Source organism: Sander vitreus, chromosome 14, assembly GCF_031162955.1.
Source record: "Sander vitreus isolate 19-12246 chromosome 14, sanVit1, whole genome shotgun sequence".
NCBI lineage: Eukaryota > Metazoa > Chordata > Actinopteri > Perciformes > Percidae > Sander > Sander vitreus.
Window position 1 is genome coordinate 27,580,382 of NC_135868.1, and position 21,898 is coordinate 27,602,279.

The 21,898-nt window shown below is 39.9% G+C and overlaps 2 protein-coding genes across 3 annotated transcripts in view; both read left to right on the forward strand.

The window, feature by feature from the left end:
• The first annotated feature begins 101 nt into the window (after positions 1-101).
• On the forward strand, positions 102-19,966 carry ngly1 (N-glycanase 1). The gene is made up of 12 exons (XM_078267891.1): positions 102-284; positions 1,026-1,140; positions 2,816-3,043; positions 5,257-5,419; positions 7,088-7,307; positions 9,987-10,108; positions 14,992-15,137; positions 15,655-15,765; positions 15,857-16,042; positions 16,112-16,297; positions 18,960-19,137; positions 19,239-19,966. Exons 1-12 carry the CDS (start codon positions 184-186, stop codon positions 19,421-19,423), a joined length of 1,941 nt encoding a protein of 646 aa, XP_078124017.1. The 5' UTR covers positions 102-183; the 3' UTR covers positions 19,424-19,966.
• A 191-nt stretch (positions 19,967-20,157) lies between these two features.
• Positions 20,158-21,898, forward strand: part of top2b (DNA topoisomerase II beta) — a 51,799-nt gene continuing 50,058 nt past the window's right edge. For both annotated transcript variants that reach the window (XM_078267889.1, XM_078267890.1), the window contains exon 1: positions 20,158-20,688. In XM_078267889.1, the coding sequence (XP_078124015.1) occupies positions 20,647-20,688 (42 nt within the window). In that variant the 5' untranslated portion in view covers positions 20,158-20,646. The remainder of the gene's footprint in view (positions 20,689-21,898) is intronic.

The window sequence follows — 21,898 nt, forward strand, 5'->3', positions numbered from 1 at the left end:
ACAAACATATATATATATATATTATTTTAAAGCTGCAAACTCATTTTCAGGCGTTGATAGGTCAGCTAAACCCAGGACCCAAATCGTCTATTAGCCAATATTGCACCATTAGCATTAAAGCTAGCTGACATACTCAGACGCAAAACTGAAAGGACTTTTGGGTTGTTCAAGAAAAGAACCGGTATGGCTGTGTCACCAGCAGTGACAACATTGTGTGAAAATCCAAATGAAGTCTTTCTAGACGTTGCGAAGTTGTTACTTACATACGCGGATAACATTTTAAGGTAAGGATGTGAACTTAACAACGCAATAGACCAGCAGTGTGCTGAGATGTGATGTGCTTGCTAAACTGAGATTTTCTTTAAATAAAGTAGCAAACGTTAATGTCGTGTCATCAGCAGTTTAACCGCCGCCCGGTAAAGCTAACATAGCTGTATGTTATGCCCCGATATACAGTATGCAGTAGTTGCTGTTTACACACGGAGTCAAGCCAAAGTCAGTTTTTTTTGCCCTTGCAATGCATGGAAAATCCTCACCTAACTTAAGTATCAATCGCTAGGGTGTGCTGGGTTTTTATCATTCGATTGACTATCCAGGAAGCTGTTTTAAATTGTCTTTTTATTCTCCTCTACCTCTTTCCTCTACCTTCACCTCGAACATTGTCTCTGGAATTCGCTGTAGAGTGAGAGAAAAGTCTCTAGTTAAAGTTTTCATATTTCTTTGAGTAGAGTTAACGTTTATACATGAGCAGAATCGCATGCAATATGACCCACTTTTTGCGTAATGGTAAAGCTGGTATCAGTAAAGTATGGTATCACTGCCACATGTACAATAAACAACAACACTAAATATAATCTAATGACACCAATGTATTATTAGATGGTATATTTTTTTTCATTTATGAACAAAAAAAACGCATTGGTTTGTACATAGTCATTTGTCTGCTCCACCCCAGAGGAACAAAGTCTGAAGAGCCTGGAGAACAGATCTACTTCCTCATACATTATGATGTCACCTCCCAACAGGTATCCCAATGAGGAAAAGTACAGATCGATCCGCATAGGCAATCCTACATTCTCCACCAAGCTGTTGCCCATCAAAGGTGCTGTGGAATGCCTTTTTGAGATGGGATTTGAGGAGGTAATTAATAAGCAACTGTCAGGTGGCTACTGTAAGTTAAAGAGCCCCTATTTATGTTTTTTTGGATTTATCCCGTCTGCTGACCAATTAGAGCATAATGGGCTTTTCAGGAAGGCGGGCCAAGAGCTCAGACTGAGGCCGTTTTCGAAATCGCCTACAACATACTGCAGACGACTGCATTATGTTCAGCAGTAGTATGCCGTATTAAACCGTTAAATTATTTTATTCTGCAGTATGCTAGGCCAGGTTGAGCCTTTGAACAAGCTCTTTAAGTGCTGGGCAAAAAAAAGAACTCACACCACTATTGCAAATGAAAAATATAACTTATTGAGCTTTGCATTTTTTGTTTACTTTATAAGATGCTACAAAAATAAGAAACTGAAACTTCATTTCTTACATCTTTATTTATGTGAAATTAGCTAATACAACAAACACTAATTGTGAACTAAAATATAATATCTAATGTATATACATGTTATAATTTATTTACAAGACTGTAGGACTGCATTTAATCAAATTTGTAATCGCGATTTTGATTTTGGCTTCTAATGATCACAATAAAAATGTAATCGAGAAAAATGATTATTTTGCACATTACATTTTGCAAGTAAACTCTTTAAACTCTTGTGTTCTGAATGAACAGAAAAAAAGTTCAACGGGAGAAGTATTAAGGGTAGTTTCACAGTTCAGTGTTTTCACTGTTGATTTGTTTTTAAAATAAAAAAAAATGCAACATCTTTTCAAAAGTCAATTTCGAGTCTCCTGAATAGAGCTCCAGCCAACTGAGAGTGGGGTCTGTGAGGGTGGACAGGCCGGCCGGCAAGCCAGCAACCCCAGCAGGCACACGCTGGCTGTCAGGTCAGACTGTGGAGCTTCTGAACTCCGAAACCGTTGCTAAAAATTTTGCAGTTGGCCATACATTTTTGTAAAACGGCCCATATTCGAGCTCTACATAGTTGATTTCTTGCATAAAAAAGTCTCAGAGATGAATTTAATTCAATTCAATTTTATTTATAGTATCAAATCATAACGAGTTATCTCGAGACACTTTACAGATGGAATAGGTCTAGACCACACTCTATAATTTATAAAGGCCCAACAATTCTAGTAATTCCAGTAATTCCCCCAAGAGCAAGCATAGTGCGACAGTGGCGAGGAAAAACCTAGTGATGAAATAGCAGATGAATATTGTAAAAAGTTTCCAATTGTTGGCCACAACCGCAATCCGCGGTTGTTGTGATTGTTGTGGCGCTTTGCATTGTGGGATACTGTAGGTGAGATAGACTGGTCCGAGGCATGCTGGAGATTTTCTCTGAATCAGACATCCAGGTATTTTTGGCATACTGCAGATTTTGCTTTTGATTGCATACTACATGCTACATTTTGGACAAATCAGTATGCACTGCTAGTATAGTATGCGGTTTCAAAAATGGTCAGAGTGTTTTAGGTAGAGGATCTGCAGCAATGGGCAGTATGAGAGACATAATATGTTCTTTAAACATCAAAGCATGTAAACCTATTTTAGGAGACCCCAAGAGCACAAACATGATGCTGAAAAGGAGTATAATAGGGGCTCTTTAAAGCCAGTATTCGTAGTGTACCACTTGCTTCATTGGCCTAACTAAAGTAAGTAATAAATAGAGTAAATAATATCACCTCTTGCATCTTTTTTCAGGCTGAGACCCATCTGGTGTTCTCCAAGTCTGCATCAGTGGAACAGCTGAAGCTCATCAGGGAATGCATAGCAGCCGAGAGGGATCAGAGGCTCTGTGGAGGACAGCCGGTCCAACCAACTGGTCAGGCTGCTAAAGCTTCAACCTCCGCCTCAGCCTCAGCACCAGAGAGCTCTGCTGCTGCCTCCAGCCAGCCAGTTTCACCACTTCCATTACAGCCTTCATCCTTGGTAAAGATTAAATACTTTTATTGTTCTCCGGGGGAAATTACAATATTTTCATTCTGTTGTTTAAGAACATACTACACTGCTGGACAGGCGCCCCAAGCAGTTGGGCGTTTGGTGCCTTGCTCAAGAGCACCTTGGCAGTGCCCAGGAGGTGAACTGGCACATCTACAGCTACCAGTTCACACTCTGTACTTAGGTCCATACTGGGACTTGAACTGGCGACCCACCGGTTCCCAACCCACCTCTCTATGGACTGAGCTACTGCCACAAATGCGCTGGGTTAAAGGGCAGCCTTTGTGATTGAACATATCTTTAATGTTAGCTGTGATAATAGGTGCTTTCCGACCGGATAGTACTTGTACTTTTTAGAGGAAAAGTACACTTCTAAGCAGTTCTAAGAACTACTCTTCCCCAAAATCTCTTTTTCCGTTTGCATTCCCACTGGCCAAGTGGCCATAGGGACTGGTAGGAGGGGTAAGGGAGTGACGCAAGCACGGCAACGGTCTTTATAGCATCGTCACTAGACCTTAGCGTCACATACAACAACAAATGATGCTAATACTTGTGCACTTTTCCTATATTAAATGCACGTCCATTCTCGTAGTAATTCACGTAATGTTTTGCTCAACACAGACAGGGTTTTATTACTTTATTATACTTGGAACAGACCGTGTGCGTGTGCGTGTGTGTGTGTGTGTGTGTGTGTGTGTGACGCTTGTGGAGTTTAACTCCGAAAAGACAGTTAACCACAGGTTCCTGTTAATCTTATGATGGACATGTGTTGTGATATTTAAACAAACTGTCAACGGCAAAATAAAAGCCTCTTATTTACGAGAGCGGTCTGAGAGACCTCCAGCTTACAGCGAGGTGTCTGAGCATGACTGGCCGAGCGACGAGCTAGAAGCCGGGGCAGGCGCTTGCTGGCTGTCACCTCACTTCATGGAGCTTCTGAACTCCAAAAACTTTGAAGCAAATTGTCAATTCGGCATCAATTTTCGCAAGACTGCCTATATTCGAAATTAATTTCTCGCCTAAAACGTTGTCAGAAGTGAATTTAATGATGAATAAGATGGTGAAAATTGTTAAAAATGTCCCGTTGTTGCTCTGCCTGCAAGTTCCAAGTTGGCAGTGGGCGTGACTTATAAGTTCGACCAATCAAGTACACCTAGGAAAAGGGGAAAAGACCCTGCTCTGGAGTAGGAGCTAAAAAAGTACGCTACAGCGGCCAGAGGAACTTAAAAATCCCAAAAATTTTCCTGTCCGAACACGACAAAAGTGTTCTAGGAACGTTTAGTTCTAAGAACTGCAAAAATCCCTCCGGTCGGAAAGCCCCTATTGTAGCAGAGTCACAGTGTGTTCCCTTTTTTTTTTTTTTTAACTAAGATCATATTTATATGAAATTAAGAATTTACATTAGATGGACATCTAATCTTTATAATTTGAACAATTAATGCCAGATAAGGAGTGTAACCCCCACGTGTCTTCGGAGCATGTCGAAGCCCTGATTTGTGTTTATACAGCATAACACACTCCGTACTTTGGTCCGTGCAGGGACTTGAACCGCGACCCTCAGGTTCCAACCCAATTCCCCATAGACTGAGCTACTGCCACCCCTATGACTAATCAGTTGATCGACTAATCGTTTTAGGTCTACAGCAAACTGGTAGACAGTAGGACCAGTGTGGCTCTCAGGCTCTAGCATCATCTGCTCTAATTCATATTTATACTGCTGTCAGCCTGGTTTACTCATCCAGTGGCAGTAATAACCGTTTATTTAGCAGCTCAGACGGTGGTTGAAATATTCCGCAGTTTTACGTTTGCTATATTTTCGGAAATTGGTCATTCCACTTCAAATGTGCTCATTGGTGGCTATAGTGATGAATTATTATTCCATAAACAAATTGGGATTTAGGGTTATGGATTAGGGTACTACATCTTAAATTTGGCTTCGTTATTAATACCGTTTTATTATTTTAAGATGTTGGGGAAGGTGTTGCAGTTTTTCTTTCTAAGTCAAGCAGAGGGAGCAAAGAAAATATAAGGGCTACAGCTTTTTAAAAAGTGGAATGTAACATTCCACTCGTTATACACTTCGTACCCCACCCCTGAATGAACATCTACGCATATCTCCTTCAGTCATAATACGTTGTCATCCTCTCTCTACTTTTCATTATTGGTTTGTGTGTAATCTGGCTGTTTTCTTGTCTTTCTGCCAGGAGAACAGTATGAGCTTTTTTGTGACCCTCCAGTCAAACTTCCAGCATGTGATGCTGTATGAAAACCCTGAGCTGCAGCAGAAAGCCAGGAGCCAAATCCCTCACCAGCAGCTGTCCTCTGCTGCCGAACACAAGCTGAAGGAGGCGAAAGAGGCGGATCCAGGTGAAGTCCCCTCACTCATTCAAAGAATCAGTTGATTCAAGATTCGAAACATTTACAAATCCCACAATGGGGAAATTCCCAAAGTTGTATATCTAGGATCACACTGTATGCAAAGAAACGTATGTATGTTCCTTTAATCCAGTGGTTCTCAACCTTTTTTGGGCCAGCGCCCCCCTATCCATTATCCAGGTCTCTAACTGCCCCCCATCAAATAAGATGTAAGCTAATTGCCCCAAATATTAATGATTACGCCCTTATATTAGGCCTATTATTGTTATTACTATTGTTATCAAAAATAATCAAAAAATCATATCATTGACTGACAAACAGATGTATTAGTTTCCCAGAGATTAAAAAAACCCATGTGAATAGAAATTATATTTACATGGTTTTTTTAAAATGCAACCATTTGACATTCAATTTAAATTAGGTAACAACAGCCAATCAGAACGACTCAAACATTCAAACTTTAATTAGGTATTACAAACACTAACAGTAGCCAATCAGAAACAGCTAGCAATTTAACATTCAAGTCTATTTTTCATTCAAATCTAAATCTATAATGAAATTGTTCCAACGGAAAACAAGCTAGCACTTATTAAGGGGTAAAAGCAGAAGGATTTACAACCTTTGAACGTTAGTGAGAGCCCTGCTTTAATTATTTTTGCACAGAACTCTTACTCAGCAATGATTTGAAGGACTGTCAAATTGATGATTGAAACCATAATTTGAATTACACTACTGAATAACAGAGAAATGCAGGGAAAAGTATTTTGTCTCCACCAAGGTGACATAAACAAGCGCACCCAGTGAAAAGAGATAATAAAGAATACATGACAGGACTTCACATGATAACATTCACAACTTGGATACATTTTTTCGGTGGATCATTACGGACTAAAGGAATATAAATAATTGAGGAATCGACAATTATTCAGACTTAATGATGCTTCAAAGGAATGAAGCTGCCACTTTTTTACTATGCTGTTTGTTAAATCTGAAAAGAATTATACTCTGTGTTTCTGTAAAATTAACTGAACAACCTACATATGTAGAATCTAACTAACAAGGTGCAGCATGCATATGTTGACAAAAGTTTAAACATATAATAATATGCTATGCAGCTAATGTTGGCACCGGGCGGGGGGGTAGACTCACCTGCAGCCACACCGGGCCAGTGACAGGCGATTTATTCGGACTCTGCTTTTATTTGAAGTTTTATGATGCTTGGTAGAGATGTTTGCTATCGCCTGTCTTGCGAGTAAATAGCAGAAAAAAACTTTTGGAGAAACACAACCCCACATCGCGCTGCGTTTTGAGGAGGTTATGAGAATCCCGTTCAGTAAATGGTGACATCACGGTCTCTCGATTCCACAAGAACGTTTTAAAACACCAAACACAAGCCCTGAACTGCCTGGGAGTTTCGGGAACAGCTAAATGTTTGCCAAACAACAAAGCACAGCCGACATCTCTCGCTCGTCTCTTTTCATTCTCTCTTTCTCCGTGAAATGAAGCTGCCTTCAGGTGCAGTAGGTAGTCCAAAATATTGCTTCCAGCGCTCCCCGTCATCTTCTGAACACCCCCTGGGGGGCGGTACCGGCCCCGTTGAGAAACATTGCTTTAAACAGTGATTCAGAGCGACCAACTGACTTCCTTTCCTGTTTGTAGAATGTAAACTTGGAATAGAAGACTTCCTGGTGCTGGAGTTGCTCAGATGGTTCAAACAGGACTTCTTCTCCTGGGTGGACTGTCTGCCCTGCAGCGGCTGCAAAGGCCCGACCCAGAACGCCAGCTCCCTCAGTCCCAGCACCGATGACATCCGCTGGGGAGCCCAGAAAGTGGAGAACCACTACTGTCAGAGCTGCCGGCTCTCCACCAGATTTCCCAGGTGTGTGTGTGTGTGTGTGTGTGTGTGTGTGTGTGTGTGTGTGTGTGTGTGTATTTTATTCTAATAGCCCAGTTTGTCCTGAAAAAAATGATGTTTATAGATTGACTGTGCACAACAGTTGATGTTTTACAAGCTTTTTTAGAAAAGAAAACGTGCCACGTGTGCGTGCGTCTGTCTGACATTTTGGCTACTTCTTACTAGGGCTGGGTACTGAATTCAATACTTTTAAGGCACTGACCGAATTGCCTCTAAAGTTTCGACAGTGTTTCCCATACATACTGTAGGTTGTACTTGGGGGCCCCGCACAGGTAGATTGAGACCCCCCCAGGTAGATAAAATCCGAATTACATTTGTTTTCCCAATCAACGCTGTATTTTTTTACAGTGCACACAGACCAGCGGCCTCCAGCCCCTCCCCCTCGTTAAGTCTTGTCTTGTTAGAATTTCTTTTTTTACTTCAAATATAGGCTACCTAAGTAATAATTATAATTTCATATAAATTCCTTTAGTGAGTTTGTGATTATTTGGCTAAAGATTTCTATTTCTTTCTATCTCTCTGCTGACACATCCACTAAGCTCTATGCTAATTATTGTGTAATGATGTCATAAATATGCAAATGAGCATATGACATCATCTAGCTACTTTTAGCGACTTTTGGAGCTGGTGCTAGCTACTGTCATTGGAAAAGACATTGTCATTGGCGTCAACAACCTTTCACTTCAGGCTCAGAGGCTATTTAGTATTTATGTAGTAGCATGCTGCTGGTGGTCTTGCGGTGGGATTAACTGTACTAATCAAACTATAGAAAACCGCGGCCACACCGCTGTGAAAGCTCCCCGAACGTCATTTATCAGAGTCTGGTTGTTACCCCTCTCCGCGGCAGTCTCCTCCACTCCATGTCTTTATAACGGAGCTGACTGGAGCTAACTGCTAATCGTTGCTAACAGAGCCTTCAGTTCTCCGTGCCTCTATCCATTAACTGTATTTATGGACTTGAGCCCGAATAAAACCCGTAATTTCATTAAATTTGCTGTAAAAGTTTTAAACTACAGCTCAGAGTTGTTTGAATGACAGAAATCTGTTCAGATGAGATCTTAATGAGTGCAACAGGACATGTAACTTTAGCTATTGTACAAAAAAGCATGTAGGATCCCCAAAACGCGGATTAAAACACTTCAAAAAAAATTTACAATGATCCAATAAACAAAATGAACAAGAATTTACTTTAGATAGCCCTAGTCTTATATGATTTAACAGGAGTTAGGAGGAGACAGTGTTAAGATTAATAATAACCTGTAACTTTCTGTATAGATCATAGTATAGGCTAGTACTACAGTTAAGTTGTTAATAGGCTACATATAACCTTTGGGCTCCGGGTAATCAGATATTTTATCTACTGAATGTTAAAATTAGCAACAGAACTGATTTAATTGCCAAAGCACATCATTGCTACATGTCAGGTCATTTGTTTTAAATTCAACGAGCAATTTGTTGTATTTTAGCAGACTACTGAAAGCAGCAGAAAGGCAGAGCTGAGTACATTTTAATATTTATTTATCACAAGTAATATTATTATCGTGATATTTAACGTTAGTGCATATCGATATTTTCCTCATATCGTGCAGCCCTAATAACTACCCTGAAATTGTGTCAGATGCAGCATAGTGTCGCAATATTTTCATCTTTTATTCTAATTTGTTTAATATGTAAATAGTTCTTTCTCTCTAAATGATCTGTTAATGTTATGTAGTCATTGTTTAAAAAAAATAGTTCATAAACCTTCGTTTGACTAGTTTTATTACTGAACCCAGCCGCCATGCACCGTGCCGTCACATCCTGCGCCACCCACCATCACAAGTAAATTCTCAACCTGTGGGAAACACTGTTTTGAGTATTGAAAAATGCCTTGTCATTAAATACCCAATTTCAATACCTAAGGAGTAAATTTCATCAGCGTCAGTGAGTCAGTAAGCATGCAGCATGCTTCTACCAAGATCTAATAATGTCTGTGATTGGCTGTCTAACGTTGCACGTCGTAGAGACATGCAGGAAAAACTTACAGAGAGACGGGCTAATGTAGTAGGAGCTGAAAAATAAATTAAAAAGATTTATGTCGTAATGTGTAATAATTTCTTTTTTGTTAAAATGGATTTTACAACTGGTATCGAAAATTGTTAAGGAACCGGTATCAAAGTCACGGTATCGGTACCGGTATAAGATACCCAGCCCTACTTCTTACTACTCTAAGGAGTTTAGGACCTGCGTTTTAATATTAAAGTTAGGATTAAGTTGCAGAAAGAGGAAGGCAAGTTTGTTGTTAAACCACTGACTTTAATTTTGCAGTACTCACTGTTAAAGGGTAGTGGTTTTGTTTTTCAACCTTTTTCTTGTTTACCTTGCATTGGTGACTAATGTGAACAACAATCTTTTGTGGATGTAAATCGAAGTTGTGCAATTGCCCATTAACGTTACACTGCAGCTTGTTTTTTGCTTCTTAATACTTGCCCAATTTCAAAGATTGTTGTTCCCATCAGTCACGTAGACATAACAAAAACTAACTTAACAAATTCAAAATGGTAAGGAGTAAAACATTTTTCCTTGAAACGGTTATAAAGAATATGAATGAATTTGACCACAAAACACGGAGAATAATGAATTTCTCTGTATTGTTAATACCAGGTACAACAATCCTGAGAAGCTTCTTGAAACCAGGAGGGGGCGCTGCGGGGAGTGGGCTAACTGTTTCACACTGTGCTGCAGAGCCCTGGGCCTTGAGGCCAGATATATCTGGGACAGCACAGGTATGTTCCTGACAGACAGATGTGGCGTTCCATTTACCTCGGAACTCAGAAGCCGGAGCTGGGAATGATGTCAAACTTGGTCGAATGTGTTCCATTTACAAGTCTGATTTTCATTGTTTTCATTAGCCCTAGCCAGGTTAGCCATTGTTAGCAATGCCAGTTGATAACAACGCATTACGCTGTTTTTTGTGCATACAAATACCATAGCAACATGTCCGCAGATAGAATATGGACAGCACTGTGTGTACGATTTAGTGAGACACAAATAACACAGAAGTGCTTTTAACTGTATATTACTATAGCTTTCACTGCTGTTGATGCACGGGGCAGCCATGTTGGATTTTGAGCTCTGGGTACTGCGAGGTTGTCCGAGTTCCGACCGCAGAAATCCGAGGTCAGGGGGCGTATTTCCGACTTTGACCTTCGTAAAATCCGTACAAATGGAAGGCACTATTACATCGCTGATTAGATTTTCTGTTCAGCAGTTTACTTACACGCCTGTGTTTGACATATTAGGAAGAAATGTTGTTGATGAGGCGCTAGGGCTGCTCGATTATGGAAAAATTTGTAATCACGATTATTTTTGGTCAATATTGAAATCATTATTTAACACAATTACTCGTTGTCTTTTGGAAATATGTGGCATTCATTTAATTTTAAAAACAGTGAAACAGTTAAACAAATTGACAGTGAAAACACCTTAATACTTTTGTTTTTTTTTCATTCAGAACACACGAGAAAATAAAGGCCCAGACACACAGAGACAACGGCCAAACGTCGGCAGAAAAGGCAGTTGGGCTGATCAGTCTCCCCAAATTGGCCTTAAGAGTTTTCTTGCAAAATGCAATGCGCAAAATAATTTTTTTTCTCCAATTTAATCTGTTTTTGTGATTTATAGGAACCAAAATCATCATCGCGCTTACAATTTTGATTAATTGCACTAGGCGTCCTGAATACCAGTCAGTTATTTTGATAAAATAAATCTCAATTAAAGGTCTACTTTATAGTTGTTGTTTTTTTTTTTATAGCTGCAACGTTTATAGGACTGCAACCACCGATTATTTTCATTGCTGATTAATCTGTCGATTTATTTTCTGGATGAATGGATTAGTTGTTTGGTCTCTAAAATGTCAGAAAATGGTGAAAAATGAGGATCAGTGTTTCCCAAAGCCCAAGATGACGTCCTTTAATGTCTTGTTTTGTCCACAACTCAAAGATATTCAGTTTACTGTCACAGAGGAGAGAAGAAACTAGAAATGATTCACATTTAACAAAGCTGGAATCAGAGAATTCAAACTGATGAATCGATTATCAGAATAGTTGGCAATTGATTAAATAATTGACAACTAATGGATTAATTTTTGCAGCTCTTAATGTTTAGTTAATTTGATTAGTCGATCGGCAGAAAATGAATCGGCAACCATAACTGATAATTGATCATTTTGAGCATTTCTTTTTAAAAGTAACCAAAATTCTTTTGGCATCTCAGAGGTAAATATTTCCCTGTTTCCTAGTCTTTTATGATAGTAAACTGGATATATTTGGGTTTTGAACTGTTGGTCAGACAAAACATAGTCTATATCCACGACCTTCCACTTCTGGGATTGCTTCGTTGCCGCCAGAAATTCCGCAGGATGTCCTTTTCGGCTGGATGTCTGTCACCTTCCTCTTTCTTTGTGTTGGCATTCTAAACTCCGGTGGATTTATGAGGACTATGGTTAACTGCTCCTCAGATCTCTGCAGGGTAAATCTAGACAGCTAGCTAGACTATCTGTCCAATCTGAGTTTTCTGTTGAACGACTAAAACTACTTTTAAACCTACACATGTTCCACTAAAACAAGTTCCTTCCCAAGGCTATTTAGCAGAGGCACCGTGGCTCTGTCCGGTGCTTAGCACCGCCCAAGACGATTGTGATTGGTTTAAAGAAATGCCAATAAACCAGAGCATGTTTTTCTCTCATCCCGGAATGCTGTGTGGACTAGCCAGACCTTCCTCCACTGCGCTGTGGAGGAACAGACCTCTCTAATATTATTTATGTAACAGATATCTCAGCACAGAGGTCTGTTTCTGTTTCTGAGTGTGTTGGGAAAACTCTACTCAGCAGTGAAACATGCCTGTCATTGCCTGAAAGAGCTGCTGTTTACCTAGTCTCTCATTGCCAGACCTTCTTCCACAGCGCTGCAACGGTGCCTCTGCAAAATAACCTTGGGAAGGAACTTATTTTGGTGGAACATGTGTACGTTCAAAAGTTGTTTTAGTCGTGCAACTGAAAACTCAGATTGGACAGATGGTCTAGTTAGCTGTCTGGATTTACCCTGCAGAGATCTGAGGAGCCGTTAGCCATAGTCCTCATAAATCCACCTGAGTTTAGAACGGCAACAAAAAGTAAGAGGAAGGGTACGGACATCCGGCAGAAAAGAAGGACATCCTGTGGAATTTCCGGCAGCACCGGAGCAATCCCAGAAGTGGAATGTCGTCACTATAGACTACTACTGTTTACCCAAACAACTTTAATTTGGCCGAGTTTCAGTGCAGAGTTTTAGTAGTAGTTCAGTAATAAAAGTAAATAAAAATACTGTAAATGAACGTACGCGCCTGCCTTCAAGAATAAAATTCTGTGAGACAATGAATTAATTTGAAAGATCCTTCCATTAAAATAGTAAAAATTTATGATATTGAATACTAATTGTATTGGTAGCTTCACACATATCTTTCATATACATGTATTAGGATTAGGGCTGGGCATTATATCGATAAATGTTTATTTTCCTGGTTTTACAGGCTGCATTACAGTAAAGTGATGTCATTTTCTGAACTTACCAGACTGTTCTAGCTGTTCTATTATTTGCCTTTGCCCACTTAATCATTATATCCACATTACTGATGATTATTTATCTCAAATCTCATTGTGTAAATATTTTATGCAAGCATGAATAGTCACACCTACAATATCGCTGCAACATCGACATTGAGGTATTTGTTCAAAAATATCGTGATATTTGATTTTCTTCATATCGCCTAGCTCTAATTAGGAACATGTCTTCACTTTTCATGTTGCACTTTCATACTTGCTCTGATATCAGAACAGCTCCCGCAGTGTATAAAGAAGGGCAGAGTTTTTTTTTAATCGTTTTCATATCAAAATCGTGATTTAAAAGAATGCAATTAACTCATCCCAAACACCGTGATTAATCAAATGTGAAATATTTATCTGAATGTTTGGTGTAACATTTGGTTTAACATGTATTATTCCTCTTTTCATTATTGTATTTACTGTTTTTTCACAAGATAAATGCTGGAATAATGTTACAAATCACAGATTGTTTACAGAATGTCCTATTTTCAGGCGATTTTTCATTTATTTTGATTACCTTATTTAACATGACCGTGGAAGGTGCAATATGTATCTAAAGAAAAATCGCGAGTCATAATCGCAATTTCAGTCAGGACCACTTTGTCAATAAATAGATTAATTCATCTGCAATTAGTATTTGGAGGTATGGCTCTGTTCTGGGGCCTCCCCACACTTCCACGTGCATACATGGAAAGCCTTAAGCGGGGAAAGCAGCAGTGCAGGATCCCCCTAGGTTACAGAACAGAGTAGCATCAATGACAACAGACATGACATTTATTAAGTCAGACAACATGAATATACTGTATATTTAAAAGGAGGAGCTGGGGTGCAGATGGGTTGCAAGCGCTAGCAGAGATGCAGCGAGGTAGACTGGGGAAAGCCGTTAAATAGAGCTCTCTATTTGGGAAATCCAATCATATGCTCAGGAGGGAATCCGCTGAGCCACCAGCTGAGGCCTGTACTACGAAGCAAGATTTGGCGTTAACGAGGTAACTTCGGGTTCAACCCAGGGTTTTGTGTATCACGACGGTGGATCACTTGTTACCGGGTTAAATCGCAGTGGTAACTTACGCTGAACACCTAACCTCGGAGCAGGTTATGTTGGAGATTAGAGATCAACCGCTGTAAAAGCACCACCTACTGACCAATCAATACTCAATTGATAACGGCGTCACCGTTCTTAGAAGACCCGGTAGAGCTCGGTGCGCGGAGAGAAAGAGGTGTGCTCATAAAAGTTAAAACCTTTAGAGACCGACAACCCCGTTAACATTCCTCGATGGGTATTTTTGTGAAAGATATAGGTTTTCAGTGGCGGTAATTACGTATAGGCTATTTGTCGGCTTCTTGAGCCACGCGTTGCCAATGCGCACATCGGTTTGAATTATATTTTTATATTTTTTATTTGCTCTCACGATCGAGTACCACTGCCAGGGTTGCAACTGAAATAATAGGCTAAATCAACGACAGTACATGGAAAGGACAAGTATAATTATGGTCAGATATTGTGCCTGACTGATGGGGAAGTGATATTGATAAGCGTTGTGATAATTTATGCATTTACAGCGTCGGCTATTTTTTTGTTTTAGGAAGCGGCGACTGTATTGCGTTTTGCCTGTAAAACCATGTCTGTGTTCATATTTATGTAGAATTATAGTTTGCTCTTCTTAAAAATATGCGGCTCTGGTATGTTTGCGATTGGTCGTGCTTTGGGAAACCCTGGGTTGATTGAACTAGTTGTTAATCACCGTCGTGACACAGCTTATGCAGGACAGCGGTTGTTAGGTTTGGTGAAGCCGAGTAACTGAAATAAATCCAGGGCATGTTGATCTTGATTCATAGTACAGGCCTCTGGTGTGCTGGCTTAGGGACTATCAGCTATGAGCTGAGATAATAGCCAAGCTTGACTCTGACCTGCCAGAACTTACGCTATGCTTCATGTTTGGCAGGAAAATCGCCATTAGATTTTTTTCCCTATGAAGTGTATAAAAGGCTGGGTGAAAATGTGTATGGTTCTGTGTGATGTTTCAGACCACGTGTGGACAGAGATTTACTCTGTGTCTCAGCGCCGCTGGCTGCACTGTGACTCCTGTGAGAACGGCTGTGATAAGCCTCTACTGTATGAGGTTGGCTGGGGGAAGAAACTGGCCTACGTTCTGGCTTTCTCTAAGGACCAGGTCAGGCAAATGGACACTACATACTACTACTACTACTACTACTAGTACTACTACTACAGCTTTTACTACTGCTACTACTATCAGTTGTTAAAAGCTATACTGTTATCAGTCCCGTTTTAGTTAAACAAACAAAAAATGCAAAAGTAAAAGTATCATGTCCTTAGAGGATAAAGAATGTTACACTACGGATTAAAAACAACAATGTTTTAGTCCGTCTCTTAGGGCTGCAGGATATAAGGAAGGAAAGTATGCGATGATCGATAACTTTGTTGAATATCGTGACAACAATATTGCTTGCATAAAAAAATAATTGTATACTGTGTATGTGTGTGTGTGTGTGTATATATATATATATATATATATATATATATATATATATATATATATATATATATAAATTATTCAGATATTAACGTGTACTCAGTCCTGCCTTTCTGCTGCTTTCAGTATTCTGCTAAAACTAAACACATTGCTTGTTGAATTTAAAACAAACTAAATGAATGTGTGTGTTTTGCAGGTGGTTGATGTGACGTGGAGGTATTCCTGCAAACATCCAGAGGTTCTGTCGAGAAGGACCAGGGTTCAGGAGGCCTGGCTGCTGCACACCATTAATGGGCTCAATGCCTCGGTAAATCTTAGCCCCTTTAAACCCTGCACAAAAGACTACTTTCCGTGGTGAGTGTGATGTAAAGCACTTTCCATCTGCTCTGATACCTAAGAGGCAGCAGTCCCTGAGTCCGGACAGGAAGAAGGAGCTGACAGAGAGGCTGCTTGTCGAGCTCGTGGAGTTTATTTCCCCCAAGAAACCCAAACCAGGAGAGCTGGGCGGACGCAACTCTGGCTCTCTGGCCTGGAGGACGGCACGGGGGGAGACAAGAGAGGCTGATACAGGGACCTCCACACAGGTACATCCTATTTTATATGGTGTTATAATGGGTAAGCTCAATTATAAGTGTGTGTGTGTGTGGTGTCAGGCTGCAGGTTATGTGTTTACTCCTACTGAGAAAGAGAAGAGCGACAGATTACTGCATGTGCGCTACAATGCCGCCAAAGACCAGTACTGTCGAGTGTCCAACAACTCTGAGGTCATTCCAAGCTGGGATCAGTGTGTGTGGAGGAAGGAGTCAGTCTTCAGAAAGGTGGAGGATGACTGGCAGATGGTACGTTTATTATTGTTTGATTAACCAACCCATATTTGTCAGTTTGAGCACAATTAAAATTTTCAGGATTCTATGGCTCAGGGAACTTAAAATGTAACACTCAACATAGGTTGATATACTGTATAAAAATGTCTGCATCATGAATCGTGTATATATACAGTACTGTGCAAAAGTCTTAGGCAGGTGTGAAAAAATGCTGTAAACTAAGAATGCTTTCAAAAACATAAATGATTGTTTATTTTTATCAATTTACAAAATGCAAAGTGAGCGAATAAAAGAAAAATCTAAATCATTGTAGTCAGGTGTATGATCAACCAATTATACCAAACAGGTGCTAATGCTCATCAATGTCACATGTAGGTTGAAAGAGTCATTAACTGAAAAAGAAACAGCTGTGTAGGAGGCTTAAAACTGGGTAGTTTGTAAGTTTTATTTGATTAGATTTGATTCTTGCTGTGAGGCAGAAGTGCTAACCACTGAGCCACCGTGCTGCCTTGTGAAGTGACACAGTGAAGGGTGAGGAACAGCCAAACTCTGCTACCAAGGTGAGGTTGTGGAAGACCGTTTCATGTCACAGGTCATACACTATGGCAAGACTGAGCACAGCAACAAGACACAAGATAGTTATACTGCATCAGCAGGGTCTCTCCCAGAGAAATATTTCAAAGCAGACTGGTGTTTCAAGATGTGCTGTTCAAGCTCTTTTGAAAAAGCACATAGAAACGGGCAAAGTTGAGGATCGTAGACGCAGTGGTCGGCCAAGGAAACTTAGTGCAGCAGATGAAAAACACAAGCTTATTTCCCTTCGAAATCGGAAGATGTCCAGCAGAACTGGCAGAAACCAGTGGGACCTAGGTACAACCATCTACTGTCCGGAGAAGTCTGGTCAGAAGTGGTCTTCATGGAAGGGTTGCAGCCAAAAAGCCATACCTCCGACATAGAAACAAGGCCAAGCGACTCAACTATGGACAAAAAATAGGGAACTGGGGGGCAGAAAAATGGCAGCAGGTGCTCTGGACTGATGAGTCCAAATTTGAAATATTTGGCTGTAGCAGAAGGCAGTTTGTTCGCCGAAGGGCTGGAGAGCGGTACAATAATGAGTGTCTGCAGGCAACAGTGAAGCAGGGTGGAGGTTCCTTGCAAGATACTTATCCATCATGCAATACCATCAGGGAGGCGTATGATTGGCCCCAAATTTATTCTGCAGCAGGACAACGACCCCAAACATACAGCCATGGTCATTAAGAACTGTCTTCATACATGAAGAGACAGAAGGATTTGAGGAAGCCTACATCCACAGAAGATCTGTGGTTAGTTCTCCAAGATGTTTGGAACAGCCTACACGCCGAGTTCCTTCAAAAACTGTGTGCAAGTGTACCTAGAAGAATTGATGCTGTCTTGAAGGCAAAGGGTGGTCACACCAAATTAGGGCTGCAGCTATCGATTATTTTAGTAATCGAGTATTCGAATATAAGAAATACTTTTGTTTTATTGAAGAGCAATAATATACAATCGTTTGGTTTAATTTTTGGAGAAAGCAACATTGTTATTGCCTACATTGCTTACAATATCATCTATCAAAAAACTAAACATTAAGTGCATTTAAGTGCCATATTACGTTTTTTCTGAAATGCAATAACAACCTCAAACTAAGGCATACATTAAACATACAAATATTACCTTAGGTTGTGCAACTTAACTTTCAGAACTACAAGTTTCAACCTGAAACTGATCTGTATATAGGCTTATAAGTATATATGTTATACTTAACCTATTTTCATTTATATATTTGATTACAATGTCACACAGCTCTGTTACACTTATGCTAGTAGATTGTTGATCAGCTGTTTCTCCGTAAAGAGAGAGTGGTGCGCAAATCAGCTGTTTTTCCAAAGGGATGGTCAACAAGTTGGCTCTTTAGATCAAATTGTGGTCACCACTACGTATTTTCTTGTCTTTGATTTTGGTAGTTGTTGTGTTTGATGCAGTTTCATCTTCCATACGACTGTGATTTACTTTTGTCGGGTCCGCTTCATGGAATGGATGATTAAGTTAGACTCAATGTTTTCTGTCGAGATGCTGAAACATTGACGTCCTGCCATTATTGTGGTAAGCTAGTTCGATTTTGCAGTAGACACACTGTACAGAGTTTTCGTTTTAATTACGTTTGAACTGATTCCAAACTTTGCACACTTTCTGTCGGTTTCTCCAGCCTGTCTCTTCTCTTAGCCCCTCACTATTTACGCTCTTTCTTAATTTTGTAAAGTGCGCTGTCAGTTTCATGGCATGTGTCTCCAGCAGCGTCAGACCGGTGTGCGACAGTAATAATCATCCGTGCGGAAACACTGAGCGATACATTTGTAACATTGTTTAAATGAAGCTTCGAGGCAAATCATTTTGCATCGAGGATTTTTAGTAATCAAATTATTCGAGTTACTCAAGGAATCGTTTCAGCCCTACACCAAATATTGATTTGATTTAGATTCCTCTTCTGTTCATTCACTGCATTTTGTTAATTGATGAAAATAAACTAACACTTCCATTTTTGAAAGCATTCTTAGTTTACAGCATTTTTTCATACCTGCCTAAAACTTTTGCACAGTATATATGTATAACAATAGAGGAAATGTTACAGTTCTAAAGATTGTATTTCTTTCTTTAGGTGTACATAGCTCGAACAGAAGGTTCCTCTATGGGAAAAATTAGCTGGAAGTTTGACTTTGCTCTGGCGGGAATGAAGATAAAGTCTGTCTCGATCATGGCCAGTAGCCAGACCTTCCACTCTGGGAAAGTCTGCTGGCACTTGCAGGCAGGCGAGATTACTACAGAGTTCTCTGGAGGTATGGTTATTTAATATATGTTCTGATCAAATACTCTAAATGTAATTGTGTGACATGCATCCCTCCTAATGATTTCTCTCTCCTGTGTTTTGAACCTTCAGATGGGAAGATGCAGTCATTCCAGAGTCTATCCGGCTCCTCAGAGTTCACTGTTGTAGCAGGACTCAGTGGTGGAGAAGAGGAGACGTCATGGCAACACTCTCAGCTCTTCAGACAAAGCTTAAAGGAGACAGAGGAGTCTTCATTTGAAATCCTCATCCACTTAGACAATGCTTGTTTTAATTAACATAATTGGGTGCCTCGTTTGACAACTAACTCCCTAACTGCTTTGAAAAGTTCCGAGCCTATTGTTTGGATGATAGTTTTGTATGATGACAAATCAGTGCAATATTTTAATTTGTCAGTCTGCCAGGATGATTGAATATGCATGGCCTAATGATACATGAATGAAGCATGGATTTTGTTCATATCACAGAGAACATTTGACTGCTAGCAAAATAACAAATAAGACATGCAGTATACAATATACAGGGTTTTAAAGATCTATTTGTAAAATGTGCCCTTCACTGTGAATGTGTCTGTAATTTGTGATACATGGAGACATTCCACACAGCAAACTGGGGTTAATGCCCTTGTCAGCTCAGGTTGCTCCAGTTATGCTAGTAATAAACAATTGTGCCATTTATTTTTGGCTATGGAATTTGTTCACCTTTCCATGCCCAGTTACTTCCATGTGTATAATTATAAATTGAGTGCTGTTAGTGTGGTGGAAAGTGCTGAATGTTAGGAAATATATATGGTGGTATAATAAAGATATTTTTGCAGTCTGGTAGTGGCTACGCCAATGTATGCATTACATTATACACTGTATAGTCCATGGATATATCAAGAGAACGGGTCTAGTCTTATAATGATGAAGCTAATATTTGCCGCCATCTTGCGTCGAAAAAATACAAATGTTGGCTTTTCCTATTGGTCAAAGTACCGGTGCCTTTGAAAAGCAGCCACCTGATTGGTCTGTTTATCTGCGAGGCGATTCGCCGTCTATCTTGCAGATGGCGGAGCCGGACAGCGATTGCTGCTGCTAGCTAATCGTTTTATTTCTAAATGAATTGTATTTAAGTGTATCGTTTTGAGAGAATTTTAGTTAAACTCCTATTTGAATCTCTTGAGTTTTCACATGAAATTGTAAGTCTTATTTAATGCGCGCGTTTTGTACAGTATTTATTTGGCAGCAAGTAGCGCGGTTAGCATCTTTGTTGGAAGTTTAGGCCTACTGTGCCACCGCTTGTCGATTTTAACAATAGCCGCGATACACTCCCCTACTCTGCTTGTTTTGATACATTCAAAGGATTACCTTTAAGCAAACGGAGAAAGAACATGGACGATAAACAGGTTTGGGTACCTTTCAGTAACTGAGACATTTGTTATGCTGACGGACATTTAATCTCACTGGAATTGAAGACATTTTGCGAGGTGAATCACAAAACATTAGGATCACAAAGGAAGATGTCCAACGGCGCAGCAGGAAGCGGGGGTCTTTCGTGGATGGTAAGTTAGTGTGTCTACTAACCACTAACTAACGATATCTAATTTACAGATGTATCATCTAAATTGTGCTTTTGTAACGCCTAAAAGTGTTATGTTCACCTTAGCACAGTGCACCGGTGTCCGTTAAAAGCGTACGCTCGCATTTAACGTTAAATCTTCCATAGTGCCTATTCTCCAATCAGATTCAACGTAACGCTTGTTAAAGAGCGGTCAGCTGTGGACTCGGTTTGAACTCTGACAGGGTTTTAAAGGCCCTAACGTTACCCCTGATGCAGGAGCGGTTTTTACAAATATAACCACTGAAAGGCGCAAGCAGAGACTCCCAACGTCTTGTCTCACTGAGGACCCCGGGACCATAGTTCATAACGTCAGTTAACAACCTTTAAAATAAAGACAGAATCAAACTAAACGGAGAAAACTAATTGAGCTTTACCTTGTTAATGAATTACCAATGTGCAATAAACAGTAGAACGTAGCGGTCTTATAGCAAACATTGGGTGCATTGTTATTATTACGGTATAAATGCATGTTCTCTCGGTGAGTCTCCTATCTGGTTCCACTGGTGTCTAAAAAGGTCCCAGTGTTGACCGGTGAGGAACATTAGAAGTGAACTCGCTGTGCCTAAGTTAGTAAATCACTTTGAAGCGAATGTACTACTGACGTTACGTGTTTAACTGAACTTATGCACATCTTGAAGTATGCTTTGTGAGATGTGTACTATTGCCATTGAGCATGTTTTTCAGTGGCGTAGGGGTTCGACACTAGAAGTAACCAGTATCTACCTCCGTATAGTGGAGATACAGTACCTTCAAACCCAATACGTTGTGACGGTAAAGGATTGCAAACTTGTGGAACATTGATATTATTGAAAATTTCATCTAATCTAGTGAAAATTAAAGTTGCATTAAATACATTTGTGGTGCAATTTGTGATGCATGTTCAACTCATCCTAACTGTACTGTTAATTAGTATGTGAATCACGATCTGTGGGGTGAGTTTGTAGAATGGTTTGGGTAATGGGTTGTTTGGTACAAAATGTTAAAATGTTTGGTAGGTGTTTAAAATTATACTTTTTTTTTTAATGTAGATTTGGTATCTTGCTATACAAAATGTATAATATACACAGGCACTATTTAAAGTTGAATGAGGGGTGTGAAAAATTACAAGCTTCAGCTTCGTCCGCTCCTTTTCGGACAGATTGAACATATTG

What these genes read in the sequence shown, in the direction of transcription:
- ngly1 (XM_078267891.1), top strand. Translation starts at nt 184, where the DNA reads ATGGCTGTGTCACCAGCAGTGACAACATTGTGTGAAAATCCAAATGAA. An exon ending in CATTACAGCCTTCATCCTTG is followed by an intron (nt 3,044 to 5,256) that starts GTAAAGATTAAA and finishes TCTTTCTGCCAG; the next exon opens with GAGAACAGTATGAGCTTTTT. An exon ending in CTCTCCACCAGATTTCCCAG is followed by an intron (nt 7,308 to 9,986) that starts GTGTGTGTGTGT and finishes TGTTAATACCAG; the next exon opens with GTACAACAATCCTGAGAAGC.